Source organism: Aptenodytes patagonicus, chromosome 1, assembly GCF_965638725.1.
Source record: "Aptenodytes patagonicus chromosome 1, bAptPat1.pri.cur, whole genome shotgun sequence".
NCBI lineage: Eukaryota > Metazoa > Chordata > Aves > Sphenisciformes > Spheniscidae > Aptenodytes > Aptenodytes patagonicus.
The window spans coordinates 74,158,285-74,185,396 of record NC_134949.1 but is presented as its reverse complement, the minus strand read 5'-3'; the positions used below and the strand labels follow the sequence as shown (position 1 = coordinate 74,185,396).

Here is a 27,112-nt window from a genome sequence, read left to right as displayed (position 1 = left end):
TCTAGTGGGTACCGCATGGCAGCCAATCGAGCAGAGACAAAGCAAACATTATCACAAGCACGAAAAATGGCTGTATTCTGTAAATGCTCAGTTTTTCTTTTATTAAATTTGAAGCACATTCAATGGTATGTCTCACACCAGTCAAGAAAGAGAAAACAGCAGAGAAGCAGTGGGATCTGCAATGTAGGAAAACACTTTGCAAAGAAAGTGTTAAACAAGGAGCCTGACCTGTGCTACCAGCTCCAATCCTTTACTCCAGTGGTTGCCTTTAGCTAGTTAAAGGCCATCGGGTAAATATGCACTGTTAATCTCTGATCCAAATGAAATCAGTGGGAAAATCTCATCCACTTCAGTAGCCAGATTTCACCTAGCTTCTAAATACAAGGCAGGTAACACTTACCTGACTCTACGTGAGCAGATGTAGGTGCTGTGCTAGCAGCTGCACTGCAAAAAAGTCAAACTCAGGATACGTGTACACTGCACAGTTAAACCAGGTTCTTTTTGCAGTTTTCTGGCCAGAGATAAGAGTTCAGGCCCTAGATCCTGTAATCTGGCTTAGTACAAGCTCTCTTTGCAGAAATGAGGGAAAGGTCACCCCAAGGCTCATACCACCAAATCCTTCAAGGCCAGATAAACTATCCTACAATCAACACAACTGGCTGGAAAAAAATCACATGCTAGTTCAGCACAAAGCATCATCTAAACATACACTAGCAAAAAGCAACCGTGATGCTTAAAGAGGGGTAACACTTTGCTGCATCAGGACCAAAGTTTACATCTGGGGTTAAACCACTGAAGGACAAGCATTTCAGCTTGTGATTCAGGCCAATTTTGGGCAGAGCACAGGTATCTTCTACAGTGACTGGCTAAACACAAAGAAATCTGCTAATCTAAAAGATAACCTGTGGCTACATTGCTGCTGCTGCAGTTCTGGAAAGATGCATTTCAGAGGACAAAGCACAAAAATGTGGGACTCCACTGCTGGGTCACCCCCATCTGTAAAACTCACAGTAACTGGCTACATCTCTAGGTAATCAGTCATCTTAGTTGGAGACACCTTGGTAATGCCAGTCAGTCATGTGTCTCTCATTGGCAAACCAACTGCTGGAACAGGCTTGATGGGAACAGGTGAAGAACTAGGTTATACTACAAAGATAATGGTCAAGAATCAGGGTGACACTGGAGATGACATGTATCCTTCATTAGGAAAAATTACCAACACACAAGTCCAGAAGCCCTCCCACAAGTAAGGAAGCCCTTACCTACCCCCAGAAGTAATAAGTAAAGTTGACCGGATTCATTAGGGGTGAAAAAACCTCTGTACTCTGGGGGAGTAGAAGGGACTGGCAGCAACATGTGTAAGCAACCTGGTTTTATACCTGCTGCATCCTGAAGATAGGCAGTGTGCAGCTGATGGAGGGTTTCTCAGCACTGAAGTTGAACTTCATCCTAAAGTCGCCCCTTCTATGGGAGAAGAGGAAGGAAGGAGAAGACCTGGGACTGAGAAAGCACCCTGGAGAGCCATATTTGCCCTCTTGCCACTGCTAGGGGATGGGTAATGCCTGCTCGTGCTGGGAACAGCCACCTGCCCCCTCCAGAGCAGCACTGCTGAGCCCACATTTCTAACCCCTGCCATCAGTGGGGCAGCAGCTGCCAGCCAGCATTTCCCTGGCTCTGGCAGAGGAGGGTTCACCATCTTGCTGACCCTACACTCCAGTGCTCGAGGCAACTGCCTACTTTGTCTACGCCTAAAATCAGCAGTATCCTGCCTGCCAAGAGCAAATGGGTGTAACACAGAAAGGTTTATTATATCCAAAATTTGCAATCACTTTGCTTACTCACTAAACGTGAGCATGATGTCATGCCACTTGGCCCTTTTATTTACCCCTTGCTTTCCTCTCTTGTTCTCCTTCGTCTTCCCTGTGACCTTCCCTTTAAATACTTGTTAGTGACTGCTAGCTGAAATTTTTAACAGCAAAACAGTAAGCAGCATAGGAATGGTTATTTTTGGAAAGAAGAAAGTAAAATAAGGAAGGACTCTCCTCTCCCCTGCCTTTCTCGAAGTACTAAGAACATCTCTCCTGAGACACTAATCTCCTCACGTAAAACCTAGAGGATGGCGCTGCATAGGGGTCTAACGCTTTTCTCAGGAGTAAAGGCTGGATTAGCCTCTTGTGAAACCTGTACTGATTTAATCAACTGGCATAGTCACTGTTAGTTTTGTGTGAATAACCCATTTTTCAGTTCAGTAACCAGAAGAAAGAAGTGGTTAAGTCCAAACAAGTTGTTTTGGTTTTTACCCCTCCACAGAAATGTAAAACTGTAAGGTAAATTAATTTTGTATTATACAAAATATTCCACTTTACTAAAATGAAACACACTTAAGAAAACCCCAGGAAATGAAGGGCTAGATTCACAAAAATTCCTGAGACTCTATGAATAGTTAAATGTTTTAAACAAAGAGGAATGGCTCCAGTAGGACAGACAGACTGTGGGACATCCAGCTATAACCCCCTCAGGCTATAATCTGCTGCTTCAAATCCCTGATCAGGTTCAAACACAAAGAAAGATTTGAAATTTGGTCTCTCATTTTCCCAGAAGAGAGTCCAAACCACCTGGCTGGGAGGCATTTTGAGGTAGCTTTCCTTCAATCCCTCCCACTGTAGCTGTTCCAATTGATATTTAATATTAAGAGAGAGAGACTGCATGACTTGTTAAACCAATGTTTCAGACATTTTTCTGGGAGGTAGGAGAAAACAGGGTGTCCTATATTCCTCAACTGGCGTTATCTGCCAGCTAAAGGGGGTAATAACTCCCTCTCTCCTCCTGGAAAAAAAGTGTCTTTTGCAGTTGAAGCAGTTTGGTAAATTTGATTTGAATGAGTAAATTGGGGATGACTGAAAGCAGGTTTTTCACTGAATAAATGATTCACTGAAAAATATCAGCTGAGCTGTAGTCGCAGAAGAACAGGATGCACTCACCTACTTGGCGTATTTTTTTTGCTTTACAAAGCTCATCTCCTTTGGTACCATAGCACTGCTACTGTGTGAAAATCCAAACTGCTTATGGGGGGGGAAATGTTTCATTAAACTTCAGCTGGGGCACTGGAATACACTTGCATCATCAGGAAACAGTTCTTTGTACCTATAGTAGATTTATATGGTTTCAGGCTTGCACAGAATTTGCCATGAATTATTAGGAAACAACATGAAACGTCAAACGCAATGAAAAAAAAATGAGAGGCTGTGGTTCAGCACCAGCCTCTGACTAGAGAGCCGTCCATTTGGTCGTGATGTAGCAGAAGAAAAAAAGCAGCTGTTATAATGAGAGAAGAAAGGCTTCAGTAACAAAGTGTGTGGAAAATACCTAAAACTTTAATGAAGCATCGTTATCTGCTGGGAATTTTTACTTACAAGGTATCTCTCGGTATCCACATTCCAAGGCATGGAAGTAGTTCATAAATTCCCTCACTGGTATTTTAAAGGTTTCAAACAGCCCCATGTCTTCAAAAAGCCTGTATGATACCTGAAAAAACAAAACAACCATGCTGCTAAATAGACCAGAAAAACTCTAAAAATTAGATAGAAAAATCATTCTGTCGAATTACCCCATGAAAACCTGCTTTCCTGGTAGTATCTTCTCAAGTACATCTGATCCAGCTATAGCTGCAGCTATTTGCATTTCCATAGGAACGTGGCTACATAGCCAAACAGACAAGCTATCAGTACCAAACAGTCCTTACTCCTTCATTACACCCTTCCAGATGTTCTTCTCTTCCTTTCAGGCATATGGATGCCCCAAATTTTGTAAGCATCTCAGAAACATACACACATAAAGGAAGATATCCAGAGGTCCTTAGTGCCTTGGGAAAAATTTCCCCACAAACTTCTCCGAGGAGCATCCATGAGTCAAATCAGTTCCCAGAAAAAGGGGGAACAAGTGAAGGAATGACAAAAGGAGAGAACCATTCGGATCCTATGCATTATCTCCTTTCCCTCTCCCCCATTTTGGAAGCGAAATGGCAAAAGTGACTTCTCCAACAGGATCTCAGAGGCAGCAAGCAGCTTAGGAAGCAGAGCTGCTCCAAGTGTTCCTGCACGGAGGGATAACTGTAGACATCCAGGAGAGGATATATTGGAAGGGAGAATGTGATGGATGAGTGAGGGGGCGTTCAGGAGAGACGAGTGCTCAGAAATGTAGACAGCAGCTGCTGCAAAATGGACACTTTTGAAAACAAGTTTGAACTTGACATACAGATGTAGTATGTAGTAAAATTACTGCCTGACCTTTTCATTTCTTTCACAAATTGGACCCTGAAGCCTTTCAGCTTCTTTATTTATTTACCGCTGTTAGCTAAATTCTGTCCTTTTGATGCCATCTGTCTCGTAATGATCTGCCTAGAGCTAAGCAATTTAAAGCACATTTGGAACGATTAGTGCTATTCCGAAAAGAAATTGTTACAAATTATGTTTCATGTTTCTCACCTGAATGTAAATCAAACACCTATCCACAGCCATTTCTTTCTGCATATTGTGTATATAGATTGGGACCCGTGAGTCGCACTTGAAGTTTAACGAACAGAAACTTCAAATGTCCTGCCACTGTGGATTTTTACAGTAAGAATAATAAAAAAGGATATGAATTTGCAGCATTAATGATTTTCCCCCCTGCCTCCCCTCCTAGTCATTCCCTACCGGGAAAAATCTACATGTGAACTAACTGGCACAGTATTGCAACAGGCAGTGATGACGTGGAGACAGGTTGAGTGTGGTGTCAAACACCATCCGGCATGCCCCTCTAATGACACATCTCTGACCGTTAGGGTTCTGCTGGTGGCCCCAGTTCTTACTTCTGTTCCTACCATAATCAAGTGCCACTAGCAATGCAGTCAGAAAAATCACTGCTGGTGGTAATTTCTCTTTGTGGCCATGGCTGTTGGCCATAAAGTGAAAAGCTCTTTATAGCAAAGGAGTGAAGGAACAACTGAATTACAGTGCTCTGGAAGACATAAGCTTAGAATAAAAGGTAGGGCCTGTAGAAGGCAAAACTTTACTCTCTGAAAACCCCATGGGATCCTCCTGTACTGAGGCAAAGCGAAGAGACTGACTTTATGCATAATTTGGATTAGAAACTGCATAGAATTCTGTTTATCTATCTGGAATCATAGCTGAAATAAATCAGCCGGGATCCAAACTTTCAGCTACAGAGAGATGAGGTGTTTTACACTCTAGTCTTAGATCACTGAATGGTGAGCTTCATGGTCTGTATCAGAAATAGTGTGGCCAGCAGGAGTAGGGAAGTGATCGTGCCCCTGTACTCGGCACTGGTGAGGCTGCACCTCGAATCCTGTGTTCAGTTTTGGGCCCCTCACTACAAGAAGGACATCGAGGTGCTGGAGCGTGTCCAGAGAAGGGCAACGAGGCTGGTGAGGGGTCTTAGAGGTCTTTTCCAACCTTAATGATTCTATGAATTCTATGAATTCTATATTTCCAGCAGAATATCCGTGTATAAAAAGAGGAAGCATAAAGAAATATTCTGCAGGAACAAACCTTACTGGTCTACACTATCAATACTGGACAGGTTTGTTAAAGCATATCATAAAAACATATTTTTCCCCCACCTTGGATTTTAGGGGGCAGGAAATTCCACAGCAGTTGAAAAGAAGTGAAGCTGACTGTGATGGATATGAATGATAGCTCTTCCCCATGACTTGGAGTAAAATGGTATTATTCTCTGCGGTCATTAGAAAGCATAAACAGCCAAGCAAGTAATTTAGACATTTTTGTAATGTTTTCTTTCTTTCTCTCTTTCTTAGCAAATGGGGAGGAGGAAGGGGTAAAGGCAGGTCAGAAAGAATTAAAAAGGGCATTGATGTCTTCCAGAAAGTCAACTAACTAAATTCTTTCATTTAAAAAAAAAGGAAAAACTGTGCAGTTTTGTTTATTCATTGCTCTGGATTAACCCTTTTTAAAGACTTCTGTCTTTTAAAATCCTTCCTTCGCAAACCACATGCTGCTTCATGAGCTCCCTGGGAGTTACCGAACCATGGGTGCCCTCGCAGCCACAGTGCGGTCCCCACTGCCAGGGACAAGCCCAGGGAAACTCCGACAGCTGCCAGGCGCTTGGAAGTGGGTGCTCCATACTGCCTCTTCCCTCCTGTCTCCATTTTCTGCTTGTCTCTGCAATGATTGCTAACACTTGAATGAATCACTTACAACTCAGATATTTCTGGCGGTGCTGCCTGAAGAAGGACAAGTGCTTCTCCCGAATAATTCCTAATGGAAGCTTTTTTGGAAATGGGGATCACTGTTCACATGTAGCTTCTCTCTTGGGTGTTGCAGGCACACATAGATGGCTCTTGTTAGAGGACAAGTGCAAAGTTTAGGTCAGCAGTTTCCCACTCGTCATTTGCAGGCAACTCTCTCGCACTCCTTTTTGTCTCTTGTATTTTCTTACTGCAAACGTGTTTCTTTTAAGTTGCTGGCACCTGGTCTCTGGCTTTGACACACACGACTCCTCACAAGGGCTGCTGTGACAATCGTGGGAATATCCCATCCCCCAAGGATTGATTTCCCCTTGCTCCTTCGTATAACGGCTGCAGTTTCTCTCTGCAGAAGTCATGCATGATGATGAGATGACCAAACATTCCTCCTGGCACTACCCAGGGACCAACTCACATGCATTTCAATGATGCCACCCTGCCTCGACACTGCTCATGTACCAAGAGCATAGGAGCATCACCAGCATTTCTCATCTCTATGGGCCCAGTAATAAAAGCCAGAGAGAGACCTTGACTTTCTTTTTCACTTTATTTGCTTTCCAAAGAAAATGAGTTTCTCTTCCACAGGTTTTAGTTTTATAGGAGCTGTAAGAAGAGTGTTAAGTGTGACTGAAGACATTATCTAACTTTATGGCTTGTTGTGAAGCATCAACTCAGTTGGAAAGCTTTGCTGTTCCTTTCTGAAATGAGACTGGTATGTAAATTCCTCTCTAACCCCTATCATGCATATTTGTTAGTGCCACATTTAGAGTGCTTTCCACTGTACTTTGCACAGATGCTTTTATGGCCGCTGGCTGGTTTGGGGTCTTTTTTTATGTCTAAATCAATTTAACATTCCAAAAAGAAGAAACAGACATCTCAAGCAGCTTTAAAGATGCTAAGCCAGCATTTGCTTTCTAAACTGAATGCTTCCCTAGAGGCACGTGTCAACTCTGCTTTGTTTCATCTCATAAATTTAACCTAGCAAGGCAAACATAGTTAATTCAGCTTGTTAATTCACTTATTTTTAATGGATGAGTCCATTTAATAGCAAAATACAGAGACTAAATCATTAGAGCTTTTGTTTTCCTTTGTTTATAATATCCCAGCATTTAAAAATTATAAAAGAAAAAGACGATACTTTTAGCTGGAGAAAAAGATTTATTTATTTTAGTTCTCTTATTTCTGAAAATAATTTTGTTAGGAACATATGAGTAGGTGGGGGAAAGAACTAAAGGAACTATCTTTATTTTATGAACAAGGTTGAACTTGCTACATTCTGCTCTTAGGGAGTGGGAGTTATTAACATCTGTTATAGAAAATGTTGAATTTTGATCACAAATATTATTTATTAAAGCTTCACTATTTTACTTCACAGGCCTCATTTTGTGGCACTGCAAAACGGATAATGTGCTCAGAACCTGTGCAAAAAGCAGATGCTGGGAAACAGAGTGTGGAGCTTTAGTGCAAATGGAGGGAGGCACAGGGGAATTGTCCTGAGAGGTACAGAGCTCCATGCAACTTGGTAAAGTGCTTAAAACCTATAGAGGTACCCATGTAAAACCAAAACAAATTTTGGCTCATCCAAACTGTTTGCCATTAAAAAAAAGTTGTTTTTCCTTATGTTTCATTTTTCATTCTATAATGTGCTTTGCTGTTAGAAAACACCATGACCAATATGATCTAGAAGAGCATTTTAATCACATGCTCACTGTCTAGTGCAAAAGTATCTCAATGAACATCACCGAATTTATATCAATATCCACGTCCAGCCATAGTTTGCCTATTTCTCTAAAATTAACCTAGAGAGCTGGCAGGCTGGTTAAACATAGATGTTACTTGCTAAGCTACAGAACGATAGAAGGCAGACCACAGAATAAATCTGAATTCATGCTGTGGCTTTCCTGGTTGACCACTGGATAATTGAATGTAGCTGAATAATAGTTAACCACCAAGGGACCAAGATTTGATACAGCATTCTCTGGAGCTTGTTGCACTGAGATCTGCCTGACACACTAAACTCTGTGTTTGTGAGGGCTGTTAATTGTCCCACATTATACCAATTAACATAATCTCTTCTTTCCAGCACTCATCACTACATGAAGCCTTGTAAAGTGACACTAGATCAGATTCTCTTCGAGTTTTTTCCCTTCTATCCCTAAATATAATTGCTTGCCTTTCCTGTTTAATAAACCTCAATACTTCCATAAGAAAAAATGTCTAATTTGTCAGCGTGCCAGGAAAAGGGGCATAACAGAGCAGAAAGTTCAGCCAAGAAAGTGATTGTGGAAGTGACATTAATTGTGCTGGGTAGAGATGGGCTGTGTCAGTACCTGCATTCAACTGAAAGGAGAGAATGAAAACCCGGTAGCTGAAAGAAAGACTAGTAAGCTCTCACATCCTGATTCACAGTAAATTAGTCTTCCCTATGTAATAATGATATGAATTTACTATCAAAGTGCTGACTATTTAAAGGCGAGGGAATATAGCACGGACTGTTTTTTCCCCCACTTCTTGAGACCTTGGTTTCTTGCACAGCCTGACTGAAATCTCCAGTATAAAAAAGGACCAAAGTTCTGTATTTCCTGCATCAACCGAGTGTATTTACTGGTTAGCTCTCCCATGCTGAACCCCATGAGAAATCCTTTCACAAAGAACTCAGTAAGGGGTGGCAGCACCTCCTGCAGATAGAAGAGAAGATTCAGAAAGGTTTATGTAAACTCATTGGCAGAGAGCAGCAGGCAAAATAGGTGTGTGTTTTTTTCTTTCACATTTTTAAATTTAAAAATACAGAAATTTAAAAGTAAGGAATGTAATGAGATGTTGTTCATATTGTCAGCTTTGAATTAGGTGGCAGGGATCATAATTCATTGGATGACCAGCTTGTAAGGACAATGGGTCTTAACACTACTTTGTCTAAATCTGTCAGTAATCTAGCCAGTCATCGCAGACAAGATATCCTTGTTACCTGACTGAGAATCCGACCACATTTCTTTCCGATTTTTTCCACCAAATCAAAGATTGGGAAGTTCCAACTATTTAGCTGCTCCATCAGGGGATCCAAGTTGTCCATAACCAGAGGCTCAGGAGCAAGTACAGGCTTGTCCTATGCCAGAAATCAGAATAAAGAGAAATTTTAGCTCTGTGAAGCATCTCATGCAAAAATTTATGCTCTTAAAAACGAAGGTCACATTAGCATCATCTGTAAGCCAATGGTACTTGACTCAGCTCAGCGGAGATGTCCCCATTTTTACCAGCCCTGCAGCTAGTCACTCTCCTTTATCATTTGTTTCACTTGAATGAATAGGAAATTCTGCATATGAAACATCAGTCTCTGAACTTATCCATGAGACACATTAATTTGTTCATTCATGGGAATCATCCATTCATTTCCAGGGGAGTCTCTCTTCTTCATTCTAAAATTTGCTGCAGTACAGAGGGAAAAACGTTCAGGTTCTGCTTCCACATCAGGACCCATTTGTTATAATCTAACATGGCTAATGGAGCTCAGTCCAAGTGAAGACTTGTACTTCTTAAACTGAAACCTACCGATTTTTCAAGGTCTGCAAATAGAAGATGGGGTGTGCCCCTCCTTTTACATTTCTCCCTGTATACTTTCTTGAATTTCATTATTACTAAGAAACTGTAGATGAGTAAATGCCAAAATATCTCAAGAAAAATGCCTTCTCTCAGCATGTCCAACTCCAATTCAACAGATTACAATAAATTTTTCAAGGGCTCATACCAACTTAAATTTATTAATTCAGTTGTACAGCAGGCTGTGGAAAATTTAACCAAAGCTTTCCCTCTACATCTCAATCAAGCTTACAGCTGAATACAGTAGTCGTGAGAAGATCAGCACTTGTTCACCATACTGCAATGTTCTTATGTTCAAGACATACACCAATAATAACATCATGCAGCACCCCCAGACAAGTGTTAATTTATTTTAAAATAAGGACCACTGTATATATTATTGCAAGGCCACTGAGAAGCTGAATTGGCTGAACAGGAAGACTATATATCGTGCTCATAGTCTGAGAAGATAATTTCTCTTCCTTCCAATCTATTCCCTTTAAAGGCAACGCTAACACAGAAGCCAAACATTTCAGAAATGCCTAATGCCAGACCCATAAACTTACATTAATTCATCAAGATAGATGGTTAGTGTTTCACAAGTGGCCAGTGCTTAGCAGCTGTCACACATTTCAATGGTTCCTTTCAATTCTTGAAAGTCAATCCTTTTACTGCAAGGTAGGAGCCTGCTGCAATTGTTGCTTAAAACCATGGTCACAATCTTTAGACAGCCCTAGGGGTTTTTTTTGTGGGGGTTTGGGTTTTTTGGTTGGTTTGTTTTTTGTTGTTGGGTTTTTTTTCCCCAGTGTCAGGATACATTCAGTCTATTCTGCGAATGGAACTTAAACAAGCTACCTCAGGTGGTATTAAGGGATGCAGAATGATGGTCTCAGGCGTGTACGTCCTACAGACAGATCCCTTCCGCAGCTGCTCTTTGGAGCAATCTGTCTCATCATCATTTTGCACGATATCACTGCTGTCACTGTTGTTGGTCTCATAGTCAGAAGTGGCTTGCGCAGGATCATCTACAACACAAATCACAAAACTTGTGTGAACAGCAAGGATTGCATCAAAGTCATCCTGTGACCTTCTGAATAATAGCAACAGGATCTCTGACTCATAATACATATGTGCTGCTTGGCTGTGTCCAAAGTCGGACAATCTGTCCAAAAGCATTAAAGCATATACCCTGCAGAGTGTAAAAAATGGGATCAGGGATTGAATAGTAAGAAAAATTTTGAGGACCGTTATTTGAGCTGACTAGGTTAGATGAGGGAAACCGTATTTCCTTTATATTTTAACTCTATTCATCATTAACATTTTGCACATGTTGTACATACAAAAAATAAAGGAGCCTCAAAGACGATTTGCATGGCCTCAGCTACGTACGTTCTCTTTTTATGACAGACAGTGAATGATTATTGAATTTTAAGGGATGAGGAGTTTTTGATGGACAAAGAATTACCTGTTCTGTTCAGGGTGTGTGTGGTACCATCATTTCTACCTAGTGTCCCATCACCAGCTTCTATTTGGTTATAGGGCCTGCCACAGCTGAAATACATCAAGAAACATGCACAATATAAAGAACCATGCACATTAGACAGTCTTATGTAAAATGATTTCCTGCTGACAGTGTAAGATTATGTCATACAGTATAAGCTATGGTACACGGTGCATTTTCCAGGCAAAATTACAAGAGCAAGCTGAAGTTTTGTTGGAAGTCAGGAATGCAAAAAGACAAAAATACAAAAAGACCTTGGATTAACTGGCCACCACCATTAAATTTGTGTTGCCAACAGTAAACCTATACCATGTGATTTTTTTTTTACATGAATTTTTTATTCTCTAAGTTTATCAGGACAAAAAAATCCCCTGGTTTTGTACTACAGCTGCCCTATAAATATGAATTAAAGTGATGAAAATGTGCCAGAGTGCCATACAGTCTTATATAATTCTATTTGAACACAGTCATGATGTAGCTTTACTCTCCTTTCCTTGCTTAAAACTTGCCTATGTTCCTCTTAAGGAGGAAAAAGGTATTTTAGCATTCAGTGACAACATGCCAAGTACATCAGAACCAAGCGGGTGTTTTGGACAGAACATGAGGTGAGTGATCTGTCATCCAGACATTTAGCAATGAAACAAGAAGACAGAGTTTGCTTCATCATTCCCAGAACAGAAAGACATTGTGTAAGGGATCACAATATCATGGCCTTTCCAAATGACTGGCTCTTCCCTTCCATTAAAATGCTTTATTCCTTGTGTGTGATTCCCTTTAAGCCCTAAACATGAATTCACTACCAGCTAGAACATTTCAAATTACAATGTCCCAATATGATTGAGTCGAGGACCTGAAGGAACAATGATATACCATGCAAACATGAGAGAACTTAACAAACCTGAAGCCTCATTTAGCAGCATTATAGCAAATCTGTCCATGAAAAACTGACATTTTAACATTTCTTTCTCTGGTTCGAGACAGTATTTTGTGGCATATCCTATATGTAACAGCTTTTGCAAAGCAACTGTTACAAAATTATTTTGTTTGGTCAAACTTTGTACTAGAAACTTTGCACCAATGTTAAATTCACCATATAAAAATGGCTGAAATCCTATGCCTGATGGCTTTTGACTGGGTGATCCAAAACATATTCTGGAGGCTGGTATGCCCTGCAAACATAATGAATTCCTGAAAGAATTTTAAATAAAAATACAAATCTGTATACAATGATACTTGTAGTGCCTAGCCAATAAATAAATCTTGTATCACTCAGGTTTATAAACAAGATTAAAAAAAAATAATAATTTCTCTCTCCCACATTCCTTGTGGTTTCCATAAGGTCAATGCTAACAAGCCAAAATGTGAAAGTAAAAGAGAAAGAAAGCCTTTGATTGGTTGTAATGCTACGAGGCTTTTGCATCATTACGAGTGTACCTCTATTTACAGAACATATGCAAACTCACACTGATTTAATATGTATGGTCCACATAAAACACTATATTAAAAAAAAGTTACTGAGCTACCTAGTAGAACACTTGAAATCTGCTCTATGTCAGAAGTAAACGTGCCTGTGCCACTTTAACTCAATCCCCTTCATGCATAGGCATTATAACGTACTTCTTAATCACAGGATTGTTTAACATTTTTTTCACAGGATTCCTGCCTCATCCACTAAGCAGAATTAAAAATGATTACCTACAAGTTATTTTAACAGCATTGCCTTGCATGTGTTCTTGTTTAATACAGTTTTCAAACTGTGCTGTCCTACCACATTTCACTTTGTAAGTAAAAAAAAAAAAGTACAGTAAAACTGCTGTCTTGATCCCATTGCCTGGGTGGATCTGATTTAAAGCACTGAACCCATCAAGAGCTCATTTACTCTTTTGTTGTTTTTGGGGGAAGGAGTGGTTTGGTGGTGGCAGAGGTTTGCTGACTTGGTATTATTTTGTAGCAAGGCAGTTTTTTTGGCAGTAAATGTAGGGGATTGCATACCATGAAAACTAGCAATCTACAATGTGAAAGCTCAAATATTAAAAGATTTATTTCCAGTGTTTGTTAATTTAACTCTCTCAGCTTGTCTCAGCTATTTAATTTCTATGGGGTTTTTTTGGCTTTGGGGTTTTTGTATGGTTTTTGTTTTTGTTTTTTTTTAATTGTGCTTACGTTACTAAGGGGTGCATTATTTATGTGCTGTTGGTTCAGCTTGTATCTGTGGATACGACAGCTCTATATACTAATGGGCAGAAATGTAACAGTGCTTATGATTTTTCAACAGACGTTAAAGGGACAGTGACTATTAGTAATAGTGGATGCCAATTCTACCAGCAGTCATTACACCATAATATTTTAAATAATGTATTTGTTTCAAATAATCAACAATAAAGCCTATGCCAGCAATGTAACTATTTGTAATGCTTACACAGTCTAAGGCATTTGAAAACAAGGAAATTAAGAACCTAAATATGCTATGCAACCTACGTAGATCACATAAGACAGTAGCAACATAAAAGCTAATGAGCATTTTACCAATGATTACATTGAAATCAAAGTCTACAAATATCGAGAAAATATATTTCATTATTATCTACAACAACCTTACATTGATTTTTTTTTTGACATTTTTTATGCAACTGTTAACTGTTCTCTTTAATGGAAGGCTTCCAGCGATAATTGTTACTAGTTAAAGCAATAATATTTTGTTGAAGTAGTGATAAAGGCACAGTTTAATAGGACAGTAGCACATTTATGGTATATTTCTTATGTGTAATCTAGTGTTCATTTCAAATGAACCAGTGCAAGTCCCAGTTTTGCAATACCTTTGAAAACCTTTGAAAAGCACTTAGTTTCTATTTAGTCACCTAACTCCATCCTAAAAGCCTGTCAGGTTCCTAGTCTGAACTCCAGTGAGGATGACTCCCTTGAGCAAACTCACAATCTCAGTTTCGACTTTCTCACACCCACTTCCGAGCCCCACGCATAGCACACCGAGACACACCTAAAGTCACGTGACTGAAGCCAGAAACTAAAAACTATTTCCAAAGATAGTCAAACTTGATAACATTTAACCCAGCACATTGCCTCAGATGACATGCTGTCCTCTGGCTAGCCATTAATCACAAATCACTCAATACTATGACCAAAAGTACCATCTAATGAGTAAGGTAACCTTGAAACTGCACTAGAACAGGCTTCTAAACACCAGTGTTACACACTATTCTGAACTGGACACAGTTCAGAATAATTACAGAAAACTCCAGTAATCTAACTTAGCAACTGTTAACATAAGATAAGCAGAACAACTTTTTTCCCAAAATGGTGATTTTGCAGAGCAGGTCTATGTAGTCTAATAATGGGCTACTTTAAAGTGTGAAATTAAACTGTGTTACTGTAGCTCTCGGCAGTAGAAAGAACTCGCCTGCAGCTGATTTAAAAAAAAAAAAAATCCCAATGCTACATAATCTGACTCTGCCCTAGAGAGGGCAGGATTCACCCCTTCTGAGAGAGTGCTCAAAATGACGCAGTCTTCAGGCACTGTTGGAACACCTTTATCAGAAGGCTACAGGCCAGCGGCTTTTAATCCCTAGCAGTCAGATTTTTCTATCAAACATCGGGTGTCTGTTGTGAAAGACTTGGCCTGTGACTTGAAAGTGACTGTTCATGTTAAAGGCATGGCATGAGAAACACAAGTTGTTAACAAGAAATCCAACTTTGGGATCTGCAAGGTATTGATGAAGAATTTATTTATGAGTCAGACTGTGCATCTGACATGAGTAAAAGCTGTAAATGTTTAAACTGTCCTGCACTTTAAAAGCACTTTGTAGCATCAATCTACACAATTACTCATATACTAAGAACCGCTCAGATACAGTGAAATATCAATACACAATACTGCAGCAAATCACAAAAACTTGTATGTGGGCCAAAAGAGCTTGTTTGTGAGAATGATTCCAACGCATATCAAATTACTATCTTACCTGCTGCAGATGACAGAGGGGCTGATAATAGGCTCTGACAGGCTAGGTGCACTCTGAGTAGAAGTTAAGACTTTGTGTGGCTTTAAGCCTTGCTTGGTGTCAGTATCTGTAGAGTCTGGAAATGACACGGAAGATGTTTTTCCAGTAGGACTTGTGGCAGGCGTCCCCTGAATCGGTGAATGGCATGGGGAGGTGAGAGGTGAAATATTTGGTGGGATACCTGGCAAGAGAAAAGAAGAATCTTGTCAATTAACAGAAGTGGCAGATGGTTGTATGAGTTCACTGTGCAGAAATACTCCTCTTGAGATCCACAGGTACCAGCATAGCTTCCAAACGGAAAGAGAAAACCCTCCTCCACTCTGAGCCAAGCCCACTGCTGTCACAGAGAGATGAAGCTCCATTAATATCAGCCACCTCTACCTGCTGAAGATCTGGCTCAAAATACGAAGCATAGTCTCCCTGTTGAGTAGGATGTGCTAACTGGCAGGCATGAAATGAAAGGCATGCGTTAGTAGCATGACTATTGGTATCAACATGTTCTAGCGACAGAGGCACCAAACTCCAAACAGGCAGTTCCCAGACCCATCTGCAATTTCTCATGGCTTCACTGTCTCCATCTGTAAAGCAGGGACAAGAAAGGCTTACACACATTCCCAGCAAATTTGAATTTCTACACGTGAAGACTACCAATAAACCAAAAAAGCAATATTTAGTAGTCATACATTATATGAATATAAAATGTTGCACGTATGGTGCCATTTCCACATTCCTCTCAGATTTTGGTCTTGATCATGTGCAGCTTGAGTTTATTTTTCAGTATCTGTTGCTCACTATGGGAGACTTGCGACCATTACCTGTACCACATGGTATTGTACTCCCAAGCTAGTGTATCAGAAACCGCCAACATCCACATGTGCGAACACTAGCAAGGTGTAGTTCTCTCTGTCCCCTGTTCTATCTAAGCACCACAGCCAAGACGAAATGCATCAGCCAGTCCAGTGTTTGAGACAAAGTGCTGCCTTCTCTTCGAATCCTCAGACAAAAAGGGCCCATTCACAATAAAGTGCAGGGGAGCAAAGATAATCTACGTTAAAAGGAAATGTGTGTAAATTGCCTCAGCCTCCTGAGCTTTGTTCTAAAGTTTGTAGGAACTCAGCCCTAGTTCATTTACCATGTTCATCTTCAAAGCCAAATGATATAAAGAGCTTGGGAACTTTAACTGGTTTTAGGTTTGAATTGTGCCCGCTATCTAAATGCATTCCAGACACAAAAATTATCTTAGAATAAGGCAATATGTTGATCTAAGTTTATGAAATACTAACCTTGCAGGATATATGTGTACAGTTCCAGTGTTTTTTCCTGGTAACAACTTATTGTGATATGAGGTTAAAAAATGATTTACTGCTGACAATCCAAGAGTTAAAAATAATCTCTGACAGTTACTACACTGTAATTTTGAGATATCCAACATCTCCTAAGTTTTGATTAGGGTATTTCTTCAGCAAACATGTGGTATGTATTACTGTCTTAATTTAATGATTGCAACTAGGATATTACGCTAGTTTTGAGATCAGAAACCTACAGCCTACAGAGCAATTAAAAAGTTATCAGATGGCCACGACATATGGAAATTGCTTTAAAATACAGAAAGCCTGTTTCACATTTACTAATCCTTTGAGATATCTGCTTTCCACCCAACAAAAATATGTCTTTAAAAACATTTCACAGTCTGTTAGTTGCACAGGGGATTGAGTTGGATTATTATCTATCTTTGAGCTATATATTACCAGGTAATCTTCATGACTGTTAGAGAATACAGTATATATGGTCATCTTTCAACAATTTAAAGCAAGTCCTGAGAATTTAAACAGCAATTTTCACAATAATGTTTCTAATCACAGCTGGCTTTCTACTGCTAGTCTGGGCTCCTGTCTCTTGAAATATGTTTGGTTGTGGTTTTTTTTGAAAAAGTAATTTGCCAGGGTAGGTAACCAAAAATAAATAAATTTACCAGAAAAATGCAAACCTACTTTCAATAATCCAACATTTAACCATTTAGTGGCAAAAGTGACAGAAAATGTGTCTTGCTACAGCAAGGAATTTTGAACAATCAATGTAAGAGATGATGAACAATACAGGGAGAACTTTTTTAAGTACATCCATCTGCTTAGGTCCTCCAGAACTTTTACACATGTGCAGCGTTGAAGAAATAAAACAGTAACTTCAATGTGATATGAAATTATACATGAAAACACTTGAGTTTACCTCAGAATTTTGCCAAAATAGGTATGGCTATCAATATTTTAAAATGCTAATATTTCCATGCATAATTAAAGACACATTTTGTAAATTAACAGATTTACAGATTTACCTAGATCAACTTCTACCAAGAATTATTATATACTGCCAATGGAGCTAATATATAAAAGTCTAATTTGTATTAACTAGTGCAAATTGAAGCAATTCTTTAGTTGGAACCAAAAACAAATTACAATTAAAAGTGCATGATTGCAAACAGTCTAAAACATCAAAATATTAGTCTTCCGCATAAAATGCTGAGCCAAAATTTTTACTCCTGTGAGTCAGTGCCCCTAGGAATTGCTTGTGATGGAACGGAGCTCTCCCTTCATCACTGGGGAGCTCGTGTCATTGGGCAACAGAGATGACTACTAACACTTTCTGGAAGCAGAAGAGACTAAATGTAAAACTGACTGATGGGGTTGGCAAGTCTCGTTTTCCATGTATAAAATATTACACCCCCACACCCCCCTTTCAAGTTAATGGGTTCATCTCTGAAAATCACAAGTCCAAGTTGGATTTGTTTTGTTCTAAAGCAAATTCCTGGATTCTTGGTACTATATCTCCATTATTTCCCAGTTTCGGTTTTATTCATTTGCCTATGTGCCTATTATCTTTTAAGATAATATTGTGTTACTTAATCTTCACTGTGGTATAACAAAGCAGCTTCTGTACAAGAGGAGATTAAATAAACTCCTCATTTTGAAAAGGAGATGCAATGTGACAGTGCTAGATATGCAGAGCAATTGCGCAGCCATATCTTCAAGCCCATCTCTAAGTTTGGGTTCTCTGACTTTTCCAATGTCAGGCCTCAGGCACCTATCAATTTCCATCTGATGTCTGGGTGGCCAGTATCTCTGAATAACATTGTCTCAACATTATTCCATGTTTGGGAAAAAAAATTGGACTGATTTAAAAAGGAAGGCCTTGTGATCATTTTGAATTACAAGTTAAAGCATGGGCAAACATTACTTTATCCTGCATTTGTACAGGGAAGAGAACCACATTACTATGGATTAAGACAGATTCATGGCTGTCATACTGCACATTTCATTACCAATTAAGAAGTCACCTTCTCAATTTCTTTCCCTCAGTTAAAACAGGAGTCATTTTTTTAAAGGCTCTAACTTCCGAGTAAAAACCCCCATATTTCTCATTTCTAAAAATCAGTAAGAACTACCTGGACTTTCTCAATAATGAATATACAGAGATAGACCTCTGAGTTATAATGGCTGTGTCTTGGATACGTTTGCATAAGACAGGTCAGTTGCTGCCTACAGCTCTGAATGGCATTATGTTGCACAGACAGTTAATTTAACAAATGTTATACAAAACACTCTGTTCTCAGCCCTGTTGTAGTCAAGGGAATTACATGGCTATAAATCACAACACGATTTAGTATCGGACTTGCCACACCATGTCATGACTAACCTCTATAAATCATAAAAGTCAAAACATTTACAATGGCATCACTATGAACTATGATATTTTAAGCCACTTTTTTTTTAAATAAAGGAAATAACTATATTTATATTGACAGAAAAATAAGAAAAGACACAGATTGGACAGAGACTAAAAGCAGCTGCACGTGCTAGTCACAGGGAAGCAGATAAGCAAGACTGATGGAGCCACGGATGCTCACTCACCTTGCCGGCTCTGCCTTTTGGCATTCAGGTGGTTGGTAGAAGACATGGCGTAGGAGGTGGAGAAGGACCTACTCTTTGTGATTGTCATCAGAATTGAGCTGTTCCAGGAGTCAGCACTGCAAAATCAGAGCACAAACAAGCATCGTTCAACACAGTAAAAAGTCTGAATGGCAGATCTTAAGAAATTAGGAGCCACACCAAGAAGTATGCAATACTGAGATAGTACAAAATCTGACGAGGAAAACAGCATCTATCTGCTGGCTGAACTGCTATTTGTGAGGCGCTCAGTATTGTATTCAGCAAAAATATTTACAATGCAGACACTCCAAAGCTGGACTTCCTTCAGTGCTCAGGCCTATTCACTTTATTTATACAAAGATGTCTTCATTATATTGTTCTGACAGTACAAAGAGACTTAAAAGTTGACTTGAAATAAGTTAAATTTATATTCTCTTTTAACGCCTCCTTACAACAGCCAGAAGTTCTCAGTGTAAATGAAAAATCAGTCTCCTTGACTCCTCTGCTGCAACCCCCAAGGCAGATACCCAGTAACCCTTTGGGCACTGGAGGAGCTCCTCAGGAGTTTGGAAGAGGCTCAGAAGAGCCCTGCATTGCTGTTGCTAGTGGTGTGCCTCTGCTCTGGGCGAAGCACTTCATGCTCTAGCCAACTGAAATGCATGCTGCATCTCAAAAAAAACCCCTGTTGACAGACCCTTAAGACACTGGTCACTGGTCCAAGAGAAACTCACTGAAGGAAAATAGGGTACATGTGGCTGTGTGTGTGGGGAACAAATGCTGGTCCCCTACAACAGGATGGGTGCATGCTTTTGGCCTTCAGGCTGTAACCTCTGTGTACCAGAAGAGGCCAAATACTTCTGTAAAGCAGAAGAATTATATTTATCATTGTTTTCCTGAATGACACTCATCAAATGTCAGCTGCTTGCAAGGACATAGCACTGGGTCTTATCATGAGGCCTGTGACTTCTCTGGACAGATCCGCTAGGCGTCTCAGGCTCCGCATTTCTCCTCACAGCCTCACATCCAAGTGATGAGATGACATGCAAGGCAGAAGACAGCCTTTTAAAGCAGCCTAGTCCCAGCTGAACTTGAAAAAAACTTGAAAAAAAATAAAAGCGTTCAGAAAGAAAAAAGCACATAAGATTGTCTTAACTCTACAAACACCTTACTGTTTTGGAAGAGCAAGTACTACCTACAAAAATATTTGTTGGTTGTCTTCAGTGGCCCAAATTCCTACAGTCTGTGATGAAGTAAGAGGAAGAAAGAATCCAGCTGCTTTTTTAATTATTTTTTGTTTGTTCTGTTTTGTGGTTTTGTTTTTTAATTGACAGGAAGAATATAACACACTGGCCCACTGTAAAGAAAAACATAATCAAACCAAAACAAAAAACCCCAAACCACGTCCTTTGATTTCTTAAGGGAGAACCACTGGATATAGAAGTGACTGAGGGAAAGAATGTGGAAGCTCTATTATTTTTCTCAAATCATTTGAAGCTCTAAGAGGACCATGTCTTACCAGTTTAATGACATGGGGATGGAAGAATACAGGATTACTAATCTTAAACAGAGATTTAAGGGGGATTTTTTGCAAATATGCGACTATAGAAATCTAGAGAAGATGTCCCAGACTGTGAGGAACATGTTGCAGATTTTGTAACTGCAGAATCTGCCACAGGGCAATTCCAGTGTCGTTCTCCTGTCTTACCCTTCAAGGCATGAAATGGTCCTTTCTCTGTGATTTGTGGCGTGCTTTAATTTGGTACAGGGGAAGTGGCAGATAATCAAGATTTTTTTTTCTCTTCAGTTCAAAATTCTTTTCCTTGAAAGCAAATCTGTATTGGTCTGCCAAAATTTTTAAAGCTAGACTTATAGGATTCATTTTTCCGCTTTCTGGAATACACATTGTTTCTCCTACTGTAAAAGAAGAACTGCAAACAGTAGGCTGGGAGGCTTGACAGAGCTATAATTATACAATTGGCGACATTAAACATAGGAAGAATTGATAGTCTGCTTAGTTGGCTCATCATGAAGAGTTATATAATAACCGTAGGAAAGGACCAACAATAATATTTAATTGCTCTCCTTCTCTCTCTGATTCCCATCTTAGGATGCTTACATACTACGTGAGAGTCTGGGATCAACACTATAAATCAAATGCACCCTGGGAACCACAGACCGGTGACTGAAGAATATTTCCATTTGGTTATAGCTTCTTTATATTTACTTTTACTGAGATACATGGGACTCCTCACAAATGGAACTTTGCTAACCATGTACTTTCCTTGCACCAAACATTCAGTGTACTCTGCTGGCTGCCTTGAGCACCTAGGCTCCCTGTACCAAAGCCTCCTCTATGGGAAAGGTTTACGTATCTGGAAGAAAGGCCAACCAAAGCAGTGCTCTGGGGCTACATTGACCCAAGCTATCCAACAGCAAACCCTAGGGATGTTGGGCCTTCTCAAGTCCTGTCTTTTTCTCCACTACTGGCACCAAATTTTGAATTGCAGAAAACCACGTAAGTCTTCTGAAATCACATCCTTAAATTTTCTTCTTGAATTCGGTGCCTTTGCTCTGCTCTTCCTTTCCCCGCAGCAAAGGATGTCTCCATGGTCTCTCCTCATCCACCAGCTCCAAGATGATAGCCCTTGCTGAGGTGGGGAGGGGACCTGAACTTTATTCTCACAGGGTGGCACCATAACTACCAGGCTGCAAGACTGGCTCCCCTCCACCCTTCCTTTGAAGGCTCTGCTCCTTTCTGACTAGAATAGAAAAATATTCATGGAGCCAGAAAGGAGGAAATCCTGTTGAAAGAGCTACGCAACATATCATAGTTAACATATCATTGGTGGTTGATGTCCCAAGCCTGTCAGTGTTTAAAAGGCATTTGGACAATGCCCTTAATAACATGCTTTAACTTGGTCAGCCCTGAATTGATCAGGCAGTTGGACCAGGTCCCTGGTTGTAGGTCCCCTCCACCTGAAATAGTCTCTTCTATTCTATTCTATTCTATTCTATTCTATTCTATTCTATTCTATTCTATTCTATTCTCTGACCTACAGTCTATTCTAACAGCACCTGGGACCCAAGTCATTCTTCTCACAGGCGAGCGCCCTTCCCACAAGACTAACAGCCATTCAACTCCGTCCTTCACTTGCTGTTACTGGATTATCTGCCACAGCCCCGTGGAGGGTTAAATGCAGCTCATCTCAGGCTATCTCATAGCATGGAAGTCCCAAAATGAGAAGTATCTATGCCCTCAGGCAGAGAAGTGTCCAGCTCTGGAGCCCTCAGCATAAGAAAGACACGGTCCTGTTGGAGCGGGTCCAGAAGAGGGCCACAAAAATGATCAGGGGGATGGAACACCTCTCCTATGAAGAAAGGCTGAGAGAGTTGGGGTTCAGCCTAGAGAAGAGAAGGCTTCGGGGAGACCTTATTGCAGCCTACCAGTACTTCAAGGGGGCTTATAAAACAGATGGCGGCAGACTTTTTAGCAGGGCTTGTTGTGACAGGACAAGGGGGAATGGCTTTAAACTAAAGGGGGGTAGATTTAGACTAGATAGAAGGAAGAGATTTTTTACACTGGGGGTGGTGAAACAGTGGGACAGGTTGCCCAGAGAGGTGGTGGATGCCCCATCCCTGGAAACATTCAAGGTCAGGTTGGACGGGGCTCTGAGCAACCTGGTCTAGTTGAAGATGTCCCTGCCCACGGCAGGGGGGTTGGACTAGGTGACCTTTAGAGGTCCCTTCCAACCCAAATGATTCTATGATTCTATGATTCTAAGCAACTTTATTAGGGTAGACATCTGCAAATGCCCTAGCCAGTCAGCTGCTGGCTGTAAGCAGGTAGGCAGACACAACTTCTCTCCCTCAGTTTCATGGGAGGCCTATGTATTTTATGTTACTGGCTCAGGGATCAGGCTCTGAGAAACAGAGAATGGGTAAGAGTGAGCAAGGAATACCTAACTGGTATAGTCAATCATGAGGGACTATAGCCAGAAGATAAAAACCTGTCTCTTCAGAATAGTGAGAACTAATGTGGTTCTGGGTAACTCTGAAAGACTTTGAGGGACATGCTTTAGGAAACTGGAACTAAATTTTGGTTTGGGCACAAAATGGAGTAGGGAGGTACCTCAGCCTAAGCAAACCTCTTTGCAGATCTAGTGCTCTGTTTCTACAATGCACTATATGAACATAACATTAAAGTCTATATGTCATGATTGAATCCAGAACTCTTTTTCCAGGCAAGACAAGCAAATAATGTACAATTCCTCCAGAGATTTTGCTGAAATCCATTTCAAGGCTTTATTAATTATTGCTTTGTAGTTGTGACTCTTCCAGTACCAGCACCTGCTTACACAACCCTTGAAAATATGGGGCATCTTAAATGAGTAAGTAAATAAATACATCATAAATAGAAGTGGGCACTCAGTCTGCACCCCAACAAAACAGCTGTGTTTATTTGCTTCTTGTGGCAAATTAGAAGCCTTGTAACTAGATGAGACAGTTCGGATTAAGGATGAAACAATTGGGATTCTGAATCCCAGAAGCTAAGCTCTGTGGTAAATGGGAAAGAAGTGCTCCACTGCAGTACTTAAAATTAGGGAAAGTACAGCAACCATCCTGCAGGAACACTTTACACTGCCCATTTCATTTTCAGCTTTGCTTTCAACCTGTACTAGTAAATCTTCCTTTGTAATTTTACTCCTAGATTATACCTTTTTTTTACCCAACAGTAACAAATCTACTTAGAGACTGAACCTCTCTCCACTAAATCACTTTTTGACTTACCTAACTCAATGCTTTTTCTTTACCATCTATTGCTGGTATTGCATTTGCATGAGTTTGTTCAGGGAGCCCTACGCACTTGTTATATTCTGGAATTAAGTGCATACATGGGATGTAGGGCATGTACAGTGCTGTATGGTCTTATGATACTCCATTTCTATGGACAGAAAAGCACAAAATTGTGTATTTTAGGAGGGTCCACTTGAAATCAGGGTTTGTGTTCTGGAAGTTAGTATCTAGAGGATGGAGAAGTGCTTCATGAACTGGTTTAATGACAGGACCACATCACTAGGTGTGTTCTTAGAAGTGATGTGCAGCAGCTGGGTTACTTGTTAGAATTTTTTCTTGGCTGGGCAATACCCACGGAGGAAACTGCTGCATATCAAGAAGACTTTAACCAGATATCTTGCCTTGTTTCTAATTTTATTGTGCAATTCTGCACTTTGCTAGCATAAATAGATGTTTTTTCCCATTTTGCTTCCCAATAATAGCAATAGTTTTGGCATAATTTGACTAAAATTGGGAATGCCACTTTTTTGGCAACCCAATTTAGAGAAACATGAATAAGTAGTTCTAACATACTTCGGAGTCAGCATTTTTAAATGAGGGACATCATCACACAGAACCAAAGAAATTTGCCCAAAGAGGGACATAAAAGAGAGAGGAGGTAGTTTGTAACCTGGATGAAGATGATTCATGAGGTTTGATGCTGGCACTGCGATCCCTTCTCACTGGAGCTGGCTCCAGTGTAGGTAATCCTGTGGCTGATGTTGTTGTGGTCCAAGTTGAGGACACTCGTCTCAGCAGTCCTGGAGGCAAACTTCTCCGTAAGCGCTAGAGAGAAATCAGTTGCTTAGAGTTTATATAGGCTTACAAAAACTTTAAACATGCAGAAGAAAAACATTTCCATTTAATTAATTCTGCCTGACAACACCTAGTGAGGTACCTTAAATCTGGATTCTCCCAGGTATTATGGTGCCCACCTTCTATTCAAATAAACAGAGCCGGTGCTTTAAACGTTTGGAGGGTCTGGACCACCCTCCTATTTCAAGTTTAAAAAAAGGTATATATCCACAGCCCCATAGCCACAGATGTTCAACATTTGGAGCTCTCACCAGAGTCAGCCAATGTTGGTTGTGCTCTTTAAAAATTTTGGTCTTATATGATATGGCCAAAGGCACTTATACAAGTCATCAGCTCCACAAAGATGACTGAGGGATTGGAGCATCTGTCATAAAAGGAAAGGCTGAGGGAGCTGGGATTTCTCAGTCTGAAGAAGAGAAGGCTCAGGGGAGATCTTACCAATGTATACAAATACCTGAAGGGAGGGTGTAAAGAAGATTGAGCCAGGCTCTTTCTAGTGACAGGACAAGAGGCAATGGGGCACAAATTGAAATACAGGAAATCCCATTTAAACGTAAGAAAGTATTTTTTACTGTGAGGATTACTGAACAGTGAAAGAGGTTGTCCAGAGAGGTTGTGGAGTCTACATCCATGAAGATACTCAAAGCCCAACTGGACATCCTCCTGAGCAACCTGCTCTAGGTTGAGCCTAGAGAAGCCTGCTCCAGGCTCAACTTGCTTGAGCTGAGGGACTGGACTAGACAATCTCCAGATGTACTTTCAACCTCAACTATTCTGTGATTTAAACTGTCATGAATGCTCAGAATCAGATATTCAAAGCAAGAAAGGCTGTAAGAAAAATAAGGGGGGGGGAGCTTCAACTTTTTTCCCTGCTATATCTACCCAATCCAAAGATCACTCACTGAAATAAAACTTTATGCTCTGGGGTATGATGTCTCCTGAAAAGCTTAGAGAAAGCATCACTGTTTACAGCAGATTTTTCTGACCACCCTGCATTTTTCTTTCACCTGACTCTTCCTTTTCTCCACTAATAGGACTCATATTGTTTTTCTGAATTTTTGACAGCATGCAGAGATAATAAAGGATGATGATAGAGAGTCTTTGTGGATGCAGATTTGCTGTTGCAGATGCTATAATTTTGTAAGACGCTTCTCTTGTAGTTCTTGTGAAGTGTTCATAGTTAAGAACTAAAATAAATATGTCTCTGTGATGGAGAGCTTTGACATTGCCAAAGGGTTAAGAGATACTAGATGGAAGACACTTGTGGTTCTGAAGCTCAGACTTACAGATAAATATGTTAACATACAATCTGCTTAGCCGAAATGCTCAGTGTCAGATGCTTAAGGTAAAGACCCTAAATCTATATTTAGACACTGAAATAAAGGACTGCAAACTATTAGTTTTATGAACCGTAATACGTTTAGGTCAGTGAATTCTTCAGTCAAATTAGTCCTCTGTAGCATTAACTCATTTCTTCATCCTTCATTTCTCTTCTCCTCACTAGGTATTATGCAACAGCAAATTGGTATCTGTTCACTGTGTTTGCTCATGTGATGGCAGTGTTCTTCCATGTAACTTTTCCCCTCAGAGCCTAGAGTACAGCCATTATAGACATGTACACTAAAATAAACTGGAAAATGAGCTTAACAACCTGTGAACATCCATTTCATATATACAGCTGCTACACAGGCAAATAAGTAATACTTATCATCACACTAAAATACATTAAAAAAGAATCACAAGGGTTGCAATTCAGATGCTGGGAAATGCTGGAATGAATGCTGGCTGTGCCATTTGAACTGTTAAAACTTAAAAGCCTGTGCAACGTACTCTGCCTATATTTAATTTTACAAGTGAGATTGCAGGACAAAAGTATTTTTGTTTAGTTTCAAAAGTGAAATGTAAGCCTTGCAGGACAGCTAATTAGCAATGAACCTGCAATTCAAATTACTTCAAAGCTGATGTGTTCTTTCTAGTCGTTCACTTACTAAATGTGGGTGGTTAACACTGGTTATTTCCTGTCGGATTCCTGAGCATTCATAAAGCCATCTGTCAAGGCAGTAATATATACATTTTTGTCGTTCAGTCTTCTTTTTCTTCTCAAGACTATTTCTCATGAGCTCACAATATTTGTCATACTAAGTATTGTGGTGATTTTGGTTGTTTGGTTGGTTGGTATACATTTTAAACT

At 40.1% G+C, this 27,112-nt stretch overlaps 1 protein-coding gene across 1 annotated transcript in view; it reads right to left on the bottom strand.

Annotated features, from left to right (window-relative positions):
* The window catches only part of PDE3A (phosphodiesterase 3A), a 270,463-nt gene that overhangs the window by 18,336 nt on the left and 225,015 nt on the right, over window positions 1–27,112 (bottom strand). The window contains exons 4-10 of the mRNA XM_076342466.1: window positions 24,737–24,891; window positions 19,255–19,370; window positions 15,311–15,530; window positions 11,301–11,386; window positions 10,691–10,860; window positions 9,228–9,365; window positions 3,414–3,525 (exon numbers count right to left, since the gene is read on the bottom strand). Coding sequence (XP_076198581.1) covers window positions 3,414–3,525; window positions 9,228–9,365; window positions 10,691–10,860; window positions 11,301–11,386; window positions 15,311–15,530; window positions 19,255–19,370; window positions 24,737–24,891 — 997 coding nt within the window. The remainder of the gene's footprint in view (window positions 1–3,413; window positions 3,526–9,227; window positions 9,366–10,690; window positions 10,861–11,300; window positions 11,387–15,310; window positions 15,531–19,254; window positions 19,371–24,736; window positions 24,892–27,112) is intronic.